Source organism: Poecilia latipinna, unplaced genomic scaffold (genome assembly GCF_001443285.1).
Source record: "Poecilia latipinna isolate Pla-1442-1.1 unplaced genomic scaffold, P_latipinna-1.0 Scaffold839, whole genome shotgun sequence".
Taxonomy (NCBI): domain Eukaryota; kingdom Metazoa; phylum Chordata; class Actinopteri; order Cyprinodontiformes; family Poeciliidae; genus Poecilia; species Poecilia latipinna.
In genome coordinates, this window is record NW_015113455.1 from 191,110 (window position 1) to 208,543 (window position 17,434).

At 37.9% G+C, this 17,434-nt stretch overlaps 1 protein-coding gene across 1 annotated transcript in view; it reads left to right on the forward strand.

Moving 5' to 3' along the window:
* ppargc1b (peroxisome proliferator-activated receptor gamma, coactivator 1 beta) overlaps positions 1–17,434 on the forward strand; it is a 118,666-nt gene that overhangs the window by 71,023 nt on the left and 30,209 nt on the right. The window contains exon 5 of the mRNA XM_015047680.1: positions 16,172–16,357. Coding sequence (XP_014903166.1) covers positions 16,172–16,357 — 186 coding nt within the window. The remainder of the gene's footprint in view (positions 1–16,171; positions 16,358–17,434) is intronic.

A 17,434-nucleotide genomic window follows, 5' to 3' on the forward strand; every position in this document is an offset into this window, starting at 1 on the left:
GAAGCTTGTGCCCTGCATGAACCTGGCTGGCAGGGCCACCATGTCGACTTAGCTGCCACCAACGCTCTTATTTCTGAGCTTTGAATCGGCTTTTCCCTCTTCGATCCCATTACTGGGTTGGCCCTCAACCCGCGGGTCAAGATGGCAGCTCTCCGCCCTCCAAACTGTTCTTTGAGACCTTGTGTAGATCTTTACGATATTGACTTAAAGCAGGGTTCAATAAGGAGCCTATATTTTTAAATATTTATGAATAATCAACTTTAGTCTCATCTAGCTCAGTAATTTTTTGAGGATCATAACTAGAGATGCACAGATTAGAATTTTATCATTACATTAACTGTAAGAGCCAATGATATTTAGGTCTTTGCTTTAGCTTTATTAAATTTTAAGAGATACTGATTCTTCTAAGAGGTTAAAAGCTCAAAAGAATTAAATGGAACAACATTTAGCCTTACTGTTATCTCCTGAAAGTGTTGCTCTCTCTTGGATCCTGAATGAACTACTTATATTTCTTCCCAGGATATAGAATGCACATTTTCCTTCTAAATAATGCCTTCCATTATATAAAATAGCTAAATTATTATTTTGTTTCATTCAGTAAGAACACCCACACCAAAGAGTTTTTCTGACTGTGCAACTTTATTGTGCTTAGTGGTGCTTTGAAAAACTGGAAAATAATCTTTTATGTTTAAAGATTTTACTACATTTTAATTATCGTGGAAGTTACTGCAGAATGTTTCGATGTTGAATCCTTTTATTTTAGTAGATGTTTATCTTTCCTTTATGTACTCTGCTCCATGTTTTCCCCTTTCATCCAATCAGAACGCTTGCCTTCCACTTCCCTCGCGCTTGATTGGCTGAAGGCTTATCATCGACCACTGTGTCAGACTGATATTATTATCTGTCAGTGCTAATATGACAATAAGCAAGTGCTTAGCGTAGTGGTGAAGTGATGTTGATGTGGACGAGGCTCAATCAAAAACTGTGAAAGAACAGCTGCTGTAGCGCCACATGTGCTGGATGGAAAAGAAAAACATCTTGAACCACAGATTAGTCAGGCAACAGAAATAAATACACCACACCCTGCCTATGTTCTAATGCGCCTCTCAAACTGAATAAAGACTGTTTGTCGCTCTGAGTTTATTTCCATCCGGCCATCATTAGCCTCTTAATTCAGGATGCAAGGGAGGGTTCACCAGGACTGCTCCAGATTTTGTCACGATAACTCTGACACCCTTTGGGGGAGTGGGAGATGGTGAAAGGGGGGAGGGATAAAGCCAGATTAGGTTGCAGAGTGGCAGAGGTTGGCTGGAGGTGAGATCAGTGTAACGGATCTGCCAGCAGGAAGAAAGGCAAGCAGACAGCCTGGATTCCCTGTCGTCAGTAACCTTAGACACGCAGAGTCTGTGGAGAGTATTTTTTCCTTTTTTCCAATTTTAGAACATCACAATTAATAATTAATTATGTACATGAATGTAAGTTGATGATGCGGTGAGGACATTTTAGCAGGATCCTTTTCTCTTCTGGGGGTACTTTATGTTTGAACTCGCAAAAAAGCCAAGATTTTCACAAATTTGTACTTTTTCATCAAATGGACTGAAATGAGAAGTGTTAAAAAGCAGGACTTCTCTGCCAACTTACTGCTCTTGCTCCAAAAGGTTTTTATCACACTTCCCCTTTTTAGTACATCCCTTTAAGGGTTTTATCCATTATGGGAAGAGATGGATTGCCCATCGTATTCAGGAGTGAGAAAATGAGCATTAGATTGAACTCTGAGCATTTCTTTCAGGTGAGACTGGAAGTGGCATCAGCAGCACTCAATATCATTTGTGGTATTGACTCAGATCATTTAGTTCAGAAACTCTGTATGCGTGTGTGCGTGTGTGTGCGTGCGTGCGTGTGTGTGAGACAGCTACACCAAGGAAGTGAAAGAAAATTTGTTCCTGAGATAAAAGATGACAGCGGAAGAGAGTGTTTGATCATGTGCGTTTTTGTGAAACAGAGATGAAAGTAAATCCACATGGAGAAATTTGGGTTTTTGACTTTGAGTCAAAATGCAAGTGACTGAGGTTGAGTACTTCCCTACATCTTAACTCTCATCATCTATTAGGGACTTTTTATCACTCCTGCTCTCCTGCTGGCTTGTTCCCAATTTTTTTCAAACCTGCCAGTAATGAGAAAGGTAAAAGGTCCCCAGTCACAGTACCATCAGCTCCAGAAAGCAAATAAAATACCAGTTAATCTTAGAACCACACATTTTTATTTAAGTTGGTGCAATTCATCAGTACAGTCTGCATTAAACCCTGTGGAGGTTGAACTTGAATAGCTTTGATTTAAAAAAAAACAAAAAACAAAAAAAACAATAACAAACAACGGTTCCAACGGTATTTACGAACAGCTGGTTATTAAACTGAACTGTAGCGCTTTGAAATCACACCATGATCATAGCAGGAATGCTCTATACGTTCAAGCAGATTTATGATACTAGATGTGATTAACATCAAACCATCTGGACAGAGCTGAGTAATTACTCAGAGATGATCTGAAATATGAACAAGAATGCTTTCTGTGTTCATTCCTGGGTTCTCTGTGGGAACTCAGACTTCCTACCACAGTCCAAAACCCATGCTTGTTTTTTAGGTTCATTAGCTACACTAAATTGCTTCCTCCAGTGAGTTTATGAGCATGGCTATTAGTCTGTCTCTGTGTGTAGCTGTATCCATGGTACACCTGCCTCACAGCACCTCCTGCAAAACCCTGGAAATGGAAATGTTATATACCGGTTCATTTGCAATGGGTGGAATCTTTCCCTATACTGTTTCTTACTTGGTTGAGTCTTTTAAACCTCCACAAACATAAAGAAGAAACCAGAATTTAATCTACCATGATTTTGTTTACCATTAACTCAATGAAATTAAATGCAGATTGATGCTATTAGACTGAAATGAAGCAGAATTTAGTGGAAATGTGTCTTAGATATTTGACATGCATCTTTTTAAGTACAGTGTTAGTATGTCACTAATAATTATGAGTTTTAGTCATACATTAAACTCTTCCTGTTATCTCCTGAAAATGTAACTTTCTCTTGCAACCTGGATAAACCACAGAAATGTGTATAAATGCCCCTTCCTCTGCTTTCAGTTTAAACACCTGACAAATACTCAATATCTGAGTCTACTTCATTCAGTAACATCAACACAGATAAATGCTCTGACAGCACTTATGTCGGATATGTTTACTGATCAAAAAGACTGAATGATTGTGTTTCATTCAGCCTTTTTGATCATAACTGAAATATTAAAATCTTTAATAAACCTTCAAAGCTTTAATGTAGCTTTCATGTAGCTTAAAGTTGCTGTACTATGACCAGTACTGCAACTGACGCAGTTGGAGTACAGTGAAATGTTATGATCTTGCTCTAGGTAGAAAGGACTGGGAGTCTATTGGAATGACTGCACACAGAGATATGCTCAGTTGCATCAAACCACTAGAACATTATCACATAAATGCACCCAAGAGAACAACAGCCAGCAGTTAAAATGCTGTTTTCTGGACCATCATACTTACATTTCATTTGCAGTTATCACAGTTTTAACACACAAAAACAAACCTCGATCGTGTGACTCACTAACTGGCCACCTCCACACTGTATCCTAAATACAAGGAAATTAACTTAAAAAGTTCATTTGCAGACAGCTACATTACAAAATTTGTAATGTAGCTTCTAGCTACATTACAAAACTTGTAATGTAGCTGTCTGCTTCCTCAAGCTGTCTCTCTTTCAAGCGCATGCTCTGACCGCTGCTCAGGCATGTAATAAGCAACACTAGCTGCCAATTTACCCTTTCATCCACTGATTATAGCTGCTTTATGTGCACATGTGACAGAAAGAGGCTCTCATTCAAATAAATCACTTAATGTGGCATGTGGTCGCAGCATTGTGCGAGGTCGAGGCCACGCACACACTCACGCACGCAGCCAGGCCGGCGGTTGCCACCAGAGCTTGTCCGATTAGACTTTATTGATTCCACAATAATCCCTGTTCACTTGCATCATCAAGCTTTAAGGTGTGTGTGCATGTGTGTGAGAGGATCATCAGTGTCTTGCACTGCTCCTCAGCTCACTGGGGGCCAGTGGAAGAACTGGTCATGAGACCAGGATAACAGCTAAATATAGAGGCACAGACACAGTGGACGCGGTCTGTTTGTTAGTGTCTGCATGAAGCGTTAGCTTATCAAAGATAGATTAACATTCTGGTCAGTGTCTCCCTTTAATTCATTTAATTCTCCTGTCCTGTTCCTCTTTTATTCCAACTTGAATAGTATCTCCAGAAGTAACAGAGTGACTGACGTGTCACAACATCAGAGAGATGGCCTTTTTGTCTGAAACGCATGCTAATTAACATTTTTTAGCTTCATTGTCAGTGCATTGATTGTTCTTTTAATGTGAACAGGATGTTTAGTTACAGGTTGAGAAAGTTTAGCAATCAAACTTTTAGCATTTGATACCATTTTCTGCTTTTCTTTTATCTTTTGATAGATCACAGTTTTATTAAACTCAATATACAGTTCATGAATGAACTACTCATTTTCAGTTTTGATTTATCAGTCCGGGTAATTCTGCTTTTGAAATGTTTGACCTGCTGACCACGGTTCTGAGTCAATCAAGAAAAATCCTCTGATATCCATTACTGCCCAAATGTGATTGTTGCATCACTGGCTATAAATGTCAAATAATCTCAAACCAACCAACTATAAACTGTTCATTTACAAATGGCACATTAAGAGCCACAAGAGCTTGTTGTGATGACAATATGACCTCCAATTAATAAATCAACAAACTATTAATTAATTGTGAGCAGTTTATTCAACTGTAAAACCATATATTCACCTCAACAAGGTTTTATTGCAAAAGTTGCTTCTGTCTAGTGTTTTCTTAATGACCTTACCACCATATGGCCTCTTTATCTCCAGAAAATATTTATGTGGCATTAAACAAATAGTGTCACCAAATATATTGCAGGTGTGGAGAGCCTGCATGGTTCCTAAATAATAAGCTAAACATTTTTGAGGTCCAAGCAGTTCCTCTTTAATAATACAATAATGACAATTTTCTGATTTATTGTGCAACACTTTACTAATTGTGCATTTGTAAAAAAAACTGACATTAGGCACTTTCTTCTAAATACATTTTTCTCATAGCTATCTGCAAGTTATTTATTTATCTCTAATTCAAAATATTATTGGCCATCAACAATCCTGACAAGTGATGTCTGATGGAAACAAAAAATCCTTAGCTCTTTAAACACTGATATTGCCCATTAGGTTTTAGCTATGCAAATGCCTTTAAGTTTCTTCAATCCCATCTTGTGTCCTATTTATAGAGACGCTGTTACATTTTTAAACTGCCAGACATTCCTGTCATCACAGTTTTGCATAACCCCATCAACAGGCTGAGAAAAACAGTAAATCACAATGTTAAGTGGTAGATCTGCCTTTACAACTCATCTCCCAAATCTTACTGGAAAAATTTACCCTACACACTGAATCTTACATGTTTTCTTCATAAATTAAATTATGTTCATTTGATATTTCACAACAAATGCAATCTCAAACCACTGTGCAAGATAAACAAGCCTAATGTCTGTTCAGTTATGTAAAATGAATTTTAATCAATTGCAATGCAATCCAGTCATCAGCTTAACAGTCAAATTCATTGCATAATGTATTGTTAATTAGAAAAGTATAGCAAGAGGCTAAAGTAGAGAGGATTCCCTGTCAACAGGAAATAACCTCGTGCAGACGCACCCTCAGTAGCAGCAACCATCTGCCTTCACAAGCTGGGTGTTGAAAAGACTGAGTTGACAGAGAAAAGAGCAACTCACAGAAAGGGATAATAACATAAAGATAACACAAAGATAACGGCACCATTTGGTGTCATTAATTTTAAGTGCAATTATTGGAACAGTAGTACCTAAACTGATGGAAATTGCAAATGAGTATTAGAGTAGCTATTTAAACATTCTGGGCATCTGCATTTGCCATTAATTGACGTTAAACCTGTAAATGTAAAAGCTGAAGCTAAAGAAGCATTTAAATACTATATTAAGCTTTTCTAAGGAAAAAAAAGAGATTAAAAGCTACGAGATAATGATGTGCATTGATCTGTACCCTGATTTAGCTTCTTTCTGTATCCCTGGTGAGATTTTATTGTCAGACTTTGTGCCTCAATAATCAAACGACACGTAATTGGCTTTTTGTGGCCCTTATTAAACAGCAAGGGGGGCGATGGATGGACGGGGACATCCTTTTTATTCACTTTAATTAAGCACATCTCCTTCGTATTGGCTGTGTAAAGGGAAATTGAGTTTTGAAGTATAATTGTTCAGCATTCCCTTCCCATTCACTGTTAGTAATTTATTCACAATCCCATAGCCCCCTTTGTAAAAGTTCATCTTTATTTGTTAAAGAATAAAGCCATACAGGAGGTCACAGTAGACATTTTCTTGGGCTAGAACTTGATATGCTAAAGTTGCAAGTTTCACAGTTAAAAAGGGAATATCTTTGGATTGTGGCTTGGAAATGACGGATACAGACGGCTCCAGATATTCCGAATTTAATAAAACGAAAGGATTTTATGTTGCTCAGTACCCTCAATCTTTGACCGTAGCTTTCTGAATTGTCATTTATTATCCACTCCCTGTCAAAGTGACCTACAAGAAAGTGGGACTTAAAGGAGTGGCACACTTAGCGGAGTCCCCAGCTTGGCACTCTGCCTTATATCTTCCATGTCTCTTCAATGTTCGAGGCTTGAAGGTGATTACGATTCTCCTTCCAGCTCCCCTCATAACCATCCTTCAGCTATATGGTCTGTGCTCTTGTCACTTAACCTTCACATATTCCTTCCCCTCTCCATTTTCTGTATTATGGCATCTCTGTGAGGCAGGGTATGGCAACTGTTTGGATTATTTAAAATTCCTAATTAAATTCTAATTCTCAGAGTAGGCCAAATGAAGCTGACCTTAGTCTTTATTCTTTGATCAGCCAAATCTGTGCTTGCATATATTCCAGTTGTTAATCTGTCCTGCTGGAGAGTGGTCTATCCCAACTGGCATTAAACAGAGGCAGGCATTTCTACTTCTGTGTGTCTTGACGTTTCAAATATCTCCAGAGCAGTTTGGACATCTTCCCACTTGACTGATGGAGACTCAGATGTAGATGTAACATGAAGTTTGAAACCAAATTATGCGAGAACAGCTAAACTATGCTTCCAAATTTGCTTGGAAAACCACTTTGGTTTGTTTCGCCTCTTGGATATTTTGCATATTTATGGAAAACATAAACTCAGAAGATGAGAAACCACTTTCCCACTTAAGCAAACAGTAACTAAAAAGCTGTTTGCTTTGGAGATTTATATTGTTTTCCTCCAGTTTTGTTTTGATCCAATGAAATTTATTAAGAAGTAAATTCAATTGGGATAATGAATCCCCCAAACTAAAATGTACTGTTGATGGTGCATTTCTTTCATCAATACAGTCATTTTGGTATTTTTTTTTTTCAATCCTAAACTTTCTGGACTTCTGGATTATTCATTAGGTGTTTTCAAGGTGGTAGCATTACCTGAGAAACTGATTTGCACTTCTAATTAAGACTTAAAACTATTTTTTTTTTACTTCCACCATCCTTAGAGCTGCACCACATAGTTGAGGGAGTGAGGCCTTGTATGGTGTTGCCTGTGATCAAGCATGCCTGTGCCTAAGTTTGTTCCTAAAGGGAAGTTTGGACAGTCCAGACCAATGTCACATGACTGGGCTTGTGACTGACCTTACGTAACATTACAATAGCCTCCGCTGTCTAGCTGCCAGGAAAGCAGCAGCCAGGGCTTTGATTTCTTTTTGTGGATCAATAAAGTGTCACATCATTATTGCAGCTCTGCTGCAGCTCAATGGTTTATTTTCAACAGTCGAACACCTGGACACATCAGACTGTGGCTGTCATAAATTAAACAATAAAATGTGCTTATACAAATACAGCCCTGCAGATTACCCTTGTATTCTGAGTCTATTCTGGATGTTTCTGCAAGAATGGTTGGTTCTGTTACTCCTGTGAAAAATTTAATAAAAGGTTGTGTTACCTAAATTCACTTTTGGTTTCCAAACCTGTGCAAAGGTTGGTTATCAGAAAGGGTTCTGCCTTGATGAGACCATGTGAGCTGCACTTGAATCTACTGCTCATTCAAACATGGAAGCACTTCCACTTTATGCCCAGTACCATGGTCAAAACTCATAGAGGAGGTTCCAACTTCAATTATGACCCCTGCATTGATGTATGTTTATGGAAGATCAGTTTTCAATTTTGTACATCCACATGTGAGGGCATCAGCACAGACTCTGTCTAGTTTTCCCACATCCATTTGTTCGTTTTACTTCATACAGCTTTCCCATGTGCAAGTTTTCTATTAATAGGATGGGTCTAATGTGCGATCATCCCAGCAGGCTTTTTACGATTGAATGGGCCAGTAGGTTCTCTGTGTTGTTACTAAGGCAGAGATTAACCACAAGAGGAAGTCACTGCTCTTGGTTTTTTCTCCTTACACTCAATTCTGCCAATGTAGCTATTAGGCTTTAATGCTAATAGTATTAAGGGTTCTAAAGATGTAAACAATCCAAAACAGATATTTTATATCTAGGTTTTTTTAAGATTTAGAAATGTTTGTATGTTTAATTGGGAGCTAAGCAGCCATCGATTGTTTTCACCTAGTTTTATTTTTCTGCCTCCAGCAATATTGAACTGTCAAAATGATGCACAAATCAAGCAGAGTTCAATTGCTTTTTAACGCACTGTGTTGTCAATTTTGGCTCAAAGCGGTTGTGTTGGAGCAAGCACTCAATCGTTACTTTATTTAGTACCCCTTGCTGTTACGGGGTTGGATCTCCTATTTCTCCTGAAAACTGCCTAAATTCTTCGTGGCATAGATTCAATAAGATGTTCAAAACATGCCTCTGAGATTTTGCTGCATATTGACATGATAGAATTGCTGTTACTGTGCATTTTTCCACAGCACATCCAGGACCCGACTCTTCCGTTTCACCACATCGCTATAGTGCTCTGTTGAGTGGCCGTTGAATTACAGTCCAATCATTTTGAGATGATTTTAGCTTTTTAAAAAGGTACATTTTTCTGCTGGATGTAGCCAGTAGCAGATGAGTTCTTGGTCCCCTTAAAGGGTTGGATGCGATCAGCAAGAATAGTCAGGTAGGCTGTGCTCTTTGAAAGTGGCTCCTAAAAGGCCCAAAAGTGAACAAAGAACATATCCCCCAAATCATTTCCCACTACCAGCCTGAACCGTTGAAACTAGAATGGATGGATCTGCTTCCATGATGTTTGCACAAAATTATGATCCTACCAACTGAATTATTCAGCTGAAATTATGGTTCATCAGACCAGGTGACGTTTTTCCACTGTGTTGCTGCTCAATAAGCTCTTGTGTAAACTCAGGCTTCAGTTTCCTGTTCTTAGCTGACATGAGTGATGCCTGGTTTGGAGAGATGGATGTGTGTGAAATCCCAGTAGATCAGTAGTTTCTTAAACACTCAAGCTGGCCCACCTGGCACCAACAACCAACAACCATCCCACATTCAAAGTCGCATACGTCTCCTTTCCTTCCTCGTTTTGATGCTTGGTTTAAACTTTAACAAATCACCGTTACCGCTTAAGTGCATTGATTGCTCCTTTCAGATTGACTCGTACACTGTTTGTGTTAACATCAATCTACAAGTGTATCTAATAAAGTGGAAAGTGAGTTCATAAATCAAGGACAAGCAAGAATCAAGCATTTGAGGCATATAAATGCTTTAAAGCCCTTGAAACTATCTCCAAACTTATCAATGAAATATGCCCTTTTTGTAACTAATATGAAGTCTTTATTACATATCAATTTCACACTAATTGGCCTAATCTACCAGCTCTAATGCCTCATTTAACCCTTGGTAGATTTAAGAGATATTGACAGAGACATTCCGACTGATGTTTTCATTTCTGAGGATGCCACTGTCTAATTAAACTGCTGACTTAACAGTGGTGTTTTTCAGTAAAAAGATTTATCTCGTTCAAACTCTGCATTGGGTCTTTATTGACTTACATGATAGTTTGCTGGATTTGCTTCCCAGTTGAACACATTTTGTGATATTCCACACATTAAAACACAAACAGGACTTTGACTTCACAGCCAGCATGTTTTGTGAAAACATATTTTTTTGTTGTACTTTTTAAAAAGTGAAATTGATTACTTAAAATTTCACTTGCCAATGTTCAAAGCTTTTGGGCTTCAGTAACAGTGTTTCCATGAATTTTACTTCACAATTTCAGATGCTAGAATCGTCCTAAAATGAGTTTTCTTATTTTTTTTGTAAATGTCAACAGGGGATAAGATAATGCAATGGAAAAAAACAAACAAACACCAGCTTAGATAGAAAGAATGTTTGGTAACACTTTATTTGAAGGGGGTTGAATAAGACTGTCATAAACATGACATAACACCTGTCATGAACATGAATAAGCCTTCATGAATATTTATGACTGTCATAAAGCGTCATGCGGTAAATTATGACACTTTTAATACAAAGTTGACATTATTCAAAATGTCTTTGTTATGACAACTTGACATTAACTAAATAAATCATTACTGATATAAATTTGTTATAAAAGTATTACTGATTGCACTTTAAAAATTAGGTAACTTTGTTATTAAAGGTAAAGTTTAAACAGTAATGATTTCCTGGTTTATGTCAAGTTGTCATAAAGACATTTTGAAAAATGTCAACTTTGTATTAAAAGTGTCATAATTTACCGAATAATGCTTTATGACAACAGTCATAAATATTCATGAAGGCTTATTCATGTTCATGACAGGTGTTATGTCATGTTTATGAATATGTCATGACAGTCTTATTCAACCCCCTTCAAATAAAGTGTTACCGAATGTTTTGTTTTTCAGAGGTGTGTAATTGAGATGAGATTGAGATAAATATCTCTCAAACTTGCTGAACAAGTTTGGCAAGAATCTCAACAATGTATAATCTTTCCTTTCATAACATATTCATTTTTGTAACGTTAAAATGAGGTAACATGAGTATGAAAAAAGACACTTTAGGAGTTTCCACCTCCTAAAGTGAAACAAGAGCTGCATGCAGAGGAATAACTGCTCTGTCCTCTGATTCTTCCTCCTGGCGCCTGTGAGTCATGATGTGAAGCTGTCAGTGGCTTCATCAGAACTTTATAGCACACAGCATAGTGAACATGCTGCAGCCACAACTCTGGGCCACATTTAGCCTACTTCTGCAGCAGTGAAGACATAGGAAGAAGCGTCACGTATTCTAGATATTGTTCTTCACGTAGTTCTGCTGTCTCTCTTTAAATTTTTTCATATCATAACCACAGAAAGACATTACTGTGTGTTTGCTTATCACATTAAATCGCCTTAAATTATATTGAATTTTATTGTTGTAGTCTCGCAAAATGTGAAAAAAATTCAGGAGGTTTTAGTGTTTCTGGCATGTAGTATGCACCTGTTAGCATAGCATATTAATCAGCGTCATTGCAGTGCTTATGTCTGTGAGTGTGTGTGATAGAGAACAGGATACAGGAGAGTGGAGCATTAGCAATATAAGGCAGAGAACCGCTGCTTTGGTATGTGAATCAGTGTCCTATAACAAAACATGACGTTTATTCCTGTTTTCAGGTTAAACATTCGCTCTCTGCATCTGTGTGCTTGTGGATGTGTGTGCCATGCCCAAGGATGTTTTTATTGATTGACTAGTTGTAATGGACAGAAGAGGGGAGATATAAAGGGATGATGAAAGAGGTCCAGCAGCTGAGTGGAAACAAAGGAATCAATCAGCCAGTCCTTTGAGTTTATAAGGAGAAAAGACTGAGATGGAGGGATGAGAGAAAGATGGAGAACAGAGAGGAAGGTCATAGGAGAAGGCTTGTATAAATAGGAAAGAAAGTTGAACATAGTGTGGGATTGATGAGTACAGAGTCACAAGGCAAAAAAGAAGGAATGAAAAAGACACTTAAGGGCAGATAACAGATAAAAAATGGAAGATATGCAGGGGAAAGCTAAATGACAAACAAAATATGAAATATGAGCCGAGCAGCAAACAAGTGGTTGTGGGGAAGAATGGAAACCATGTGGCATTTGTGTGTGAGCTGCATGCTAACTAACATACAAATACAGCAAGGTGAAAACACACCTGCATCAGCAACTGGAAAGAAAGGAAGCAGCAGGAGGGTCTTATAGAGGACATCCTTTCCTTCTTCCTTGCTTTTCTTCTTCCCTTATCCCCAGCGACCATCTTTTTTCTTCTTTGGCCTAAATGTTTCTTTTCCTCTCTCCCTCTTTGTCTTCATTCCTGCACCTGGATTCCCTTTTTCTTACCTTCCAAGTGTCCGGTATCATTTTTCCCAGCTTTATTTTCTCCTTTTCCTCTCTCTCCCTCCCTCTGCATTTCTTTTTCATCCAGTCCACGCTTTGATCAAGTCTTCTGTGGTTTACTGCGACTTTACTCCCTCTAATTTATGAAACCATAAATGATATCAGCTGTGTTATCCATTCCTTGACCTAAATAAACACATAACACACTCACCCACCCTGCAAAGCAACACGATAAGTAACTCAAAGGCAGATTTTAAAGCACTATGCACAGCAAATATTTTTACAGCATGATAATTAAGATAGAGAAAAGAAAACAGAAACTGACCGAATGTGGTTTTCTTGTTCATGAAAACTGGGAAGGTTGTTTTGTCTATGTGTGCATTTTATTGTGTGCAGAGAAAGGAAAAGACTCAGCTTGAAATTGTGAAATATATTAGTGAGAAAATAACCCATTATGGGGTAATATGATTTATGTTAATTATAAACAGCAAGGGTGTTTAAAGTGCCCCTTAAATTGGTTTGTAAAAGTAATCATAAACCTCTAAGCATCAAGGAATTTTAAATACGGTGGCAAAAACAAAGTAATGCTGCTGCAGCGAGTGAGGAAATAAAAAAAAAAGCGAGAAACCTGATAATCAAACACCGCTTTGCAGAAGAAAAGACAATTAATTATGATGGCCTAATGGTAATTTGTTATAAATTTGTTGTGGTTGTTGATTTTTGGCGGTGCTCTATTTGTGCATAATAGATAACCACAATGACTTTTTTAATGGAATCTGTGATGATTGAATGGACGAAAATGTTCCATCAACGTGTTTGTCTTCTCTGATGACATTTTCAACCATATTTAAGCTCAACCAGGACAAGTAATCAACATAATTTGCATACATTTGTTTAATTTAATCCACAATCAGCTTTTTTATTAATCAAACTGAGCTGTTGATGTAGCTAAATGAATTATGTTTAAGTGTCACAAACTTACACTCAATAGATTCAAGTGATTTCTCAGTTCCGTGTTTAAGTGAAATCTGATCCATTTTTCCTTTTACGTTCTTGACAAAACTTTTGGTTATTTTCACTTTAATCTCATAGTTGGCTCTTTGAATGCTCAGGCTTTCTTTATTTGTAAAAATTAATATTTGTAAAACAAAAACATTTTTTGTTGGTGCACTGTATGCATTTATTTCAAACTTTAAAGTGCAACTCTATGCTTACATTTTATTTCATTATCTACTGAAATACAGGTAATATAAAAGAAAACAAAGCTTATTTGTACTTTAGGTAGCAAAAGATTTGCTTAAGCAGCAGATTAACTCATCAGCCCTGTTTGCTCACCACAGAGAGAACAGACGAGAAACATTTTTTATTTTTTCTGTGGGCGTTTTAAGTTCCGGAAACAAAGCATACTTCCCCTTAAAACTTACAATAGATCATTGAGCTCTAGTTGCTCTCAGATGTGCAGTTACATGTTCCGGATGTAAATACATTTAGCTGAGTCATTGTGATAGTGAAAAACTGGTTGAACTACGTTGTTTACGCCAATGTTCCTGCCTGTAACGTTCCCTCCTCTCTTCTCCAGTACTTCACCTAAAATCTCCTCCTGCACCCTCCTTCTCCAGGAGACTGCAGTTGGTTTCCATCACAGAAAGCTACGCACACACTTCCTGCTTGTCTTTTAGGCTGTTCTCATGGTGACGTGGCAAAAAGTTTCCGTCTGAGACCAACATCTGTTCACTGCACAACATGTGGCTGTTTTAGCCTCATTTAACATAGTTTTATAAATGACATAGTTTGTTTGGGTTTGCCACAAGTTTGCATATGGCTTTAGAGGAATCTCAAGTTTTAAAGCAATTGTAATTTGAGAATCACAACCTTTGGAAGTTGGAAAAACAACTTCCAACACCTGGGAATTTTCTGGAAAACGTACGCTCTCCATTATCACATGTTTTTAAGAAGGTTGATGCAATCCATTTTTCTCCCCAGGCTTTAAAGTTAAATGCACACACAAGTCAGACTGCATAATAACGGCTCTATTGGAGCAATTGATGCCATGAGGCAATGTTTTTTTAGAAGATGTGAGATTTTATGATTCTTTTGTCTAAAAAGGGATACCTTTCAGCAAATGGTGCTTCAGTGAAACAGGGGGCTTGTTTCAGTTGCGTCATAAAGGTGTTTTCAGGAAACAGTTTGGTGCAGAAGTGCTTATTGGCCAACTGTAGGAGTTTTAGTTCTTCCTCAGGAGTAAATGTGACCTGAGACTCATTGAGATACAAATGGAGATGTCCAATAAGTTCTTGAACTTTCAAAGCTTGAGTTTAGTTGGCAGGTTTTCTTGAAGAGCCTCTTGAAATGTTTCAGAAAACAATTATTTGTGAAAGTTCTTGAGTTTTAAAAACATGCACAGTTATAGGGCTTAAAGATGGGGGTTTATTAGGAGGATCCAGAATTTCTAGAACACTTGGCTCATGTGATTTAAGAGACCTTCAAGGGTCATTGGAGCTTTCAGGAATTCTCTACTAGACCCTTTAAACTTACTCAAGTAAAATTTTATAGCAAGGTGTTTGAATTCTTAATTGTTGAAGATCGAAAAGTTCTTCCTGAGGCGTTTGCCTCTTGAAGAGGTTTGATCAATTCATGAGAGGCGTTTAAGGTCAGGACCCAGGTTTTTAACTTCAAATGGTCTTAATGGGTTTCATGAGCATTCACTTTCATTAAAATACAAACAAAATATCAATGCAGCGATACAACAAATTTATAATTTTCCATTTTAAACCAAGACTTTTCTTGCCTTCTTACTCTTTCGTCCTTATCTCTGCTGGCCCATTCATTTTCAGCAGTTAACGGTTTCATAATGTCTGAAGAACATAAAGCAAATCCCTGTACAAAGTTTACAATACTTGGTCAGATTTTACAGAATAAATCAAATACAGAAAACAATGCAGTCTACTTCACAGATAAACACCCCCCTCAGCCGACAAAAGAAAACTAATCACCTTAGGACCTCTAGGGTAACTCTGCTCTGAGCCACAGGGGGATGTTGCAGAATAAATGCATAATGCAGCCTCTGCGGTAACTGTCGGTGCCTGTGACGCGTCTTCTGACTGCCTCGGTCGGTTTCCGTGTTGAACCTCTAAACGTGGAAGTCTCATTATCTCTAATGAGTGGCTGTTGAAAGATGAAGAGCTGTTGATGAGAGCTCCTTCTGACTCAGACAGTGAACTGGGTAATAATATACAGTATTGGCCACATTATGGGGGCTTTTATCCAAAGTGCCTTGCTGTGCTTCGCCTGCATGCATATTTTAGAAAGGGTAGCCCAAGGGGAACTAGCTAAACCTCTAGTTCTAACAATGTGACTCTTCACAAAAAAACACCAACTGCAGCAGCATGTATCAAAGGTGGAGCAGGGTTACTTTTCATGCTTGGCAGCCTGTTTCAAAGAGTTGCAGGGGGGATGTAAATTTCTTTGTTTTGACACAAAACTGCAAAGGTTCTTATTTGTTCATATCTCGCAGGAGATCTGTCCTACTGTGATCAGCAGCTCCAGATTTATTCTGGATTCATGTTTCAGAGAGTGACTGGCTTTTGTGTGTGTGTGTATGCATCCGTGTGTGTGTGTGTGTGTGTGTGTGTGTGTGTGTGTGAACTCTGTTGTGTCTCAGAAGACCCAAACGCCTGGGAATCGTGTGTGAACTTAAGTACTGATGTGAACTTTCTCTCTTTGTTTCCATCTTCAGTATGGGGAGGAGGAGGTGTGTTCGGACCGCTTGGACACAGACTTCCCTGACATCGACCTCTCCCAGCTGGACACCAGCGACTTCGACAGCGTCAACTGCCTCAGTGAGCTGCAGTGGTGCACTGATCAGCCAGCGGATGTGTCGCCAGCCTCCATCCACTACAGTACGGCAGATGAGCTCTTCGAGGTGAGCTTTTAGCATCGAAGTGAAGTTCACGTAATCTGCAGTTGAGTCATGGACTCGCACTTCAGCGTAGAATGCTTTTATAATAGCGCAATTTCATTTTGCTCTATTAACAATGAAATGTTTGGTTTATTTCATTGTTAATAGTTAAGGGACAGTAATGTTAAATGTGTGCTGTTGTCAGTCAATAAATAGCAGTCATACAGCAGTGCAGATATTTTTTTCTACCTTTGTCTGTCACAAAGACAGACTTTGTTTCTGTATGGAACAACAGTGAGGTCAAATTTTCCATTATGTTCCTGTTTACCAGATGATCTGCAGATTAATTCACCAATAATCATTCTGTTTACAAATTGTGCCATTTCTCCATTTAATTTTCTTTTGTTAAATGAGGGCATATTGACAACAACAGTCCTGCATCTTTCCATCCAATCTTTATTTTTGCAGCCCTGTTCAGGGTAAACACTTTCATATTCTGCATCCAAGCTACTGTTGTACATTTTATTTAGTTTCCTAATAAATACATTTTGAAGTTTTATTTTTTCAAATAGTTAGCAGGGGGAAAAATTGTAAAACACGTGGTGATTTTTTTTTCAATAAATTTGGAATGATTGTATTGAAATAATATTCACACCAAATGTTGGTATTAATCCAAGTTTCATGGATAAAAATAAATGAAAGCAATTTATTCTAAACTGAGGTCATATGTAATAAAGATTATAGCACAATGAATAAATATTGAACATGCTTTCTCAAGTAGATTAAATACTTAACTGAAAGAGATTTCCTGTGTCGACAGTCTCGTCTCAGGACTTATTCTATAGAGTGATCTCCAGTTCTTTGCATTGATTTTCAATTGTATTCATGTCAGGTGATTGATTGGACCATTCTGTCAGCTTTATTTTCTTTGAAGCCGACTTAGAGTTGCTTCTCTGTCTCTTTGGGATCATTATCTTGATTAAAAGTCCACCTTCATTAAAGCTTCACATTTTCATCAAGTGTCATTTACTGAAAGGTATCTCCGAAGCACGATGTTCCCACCTACATAACTCACTTTTTTGAATATTGCATATTGCCTGA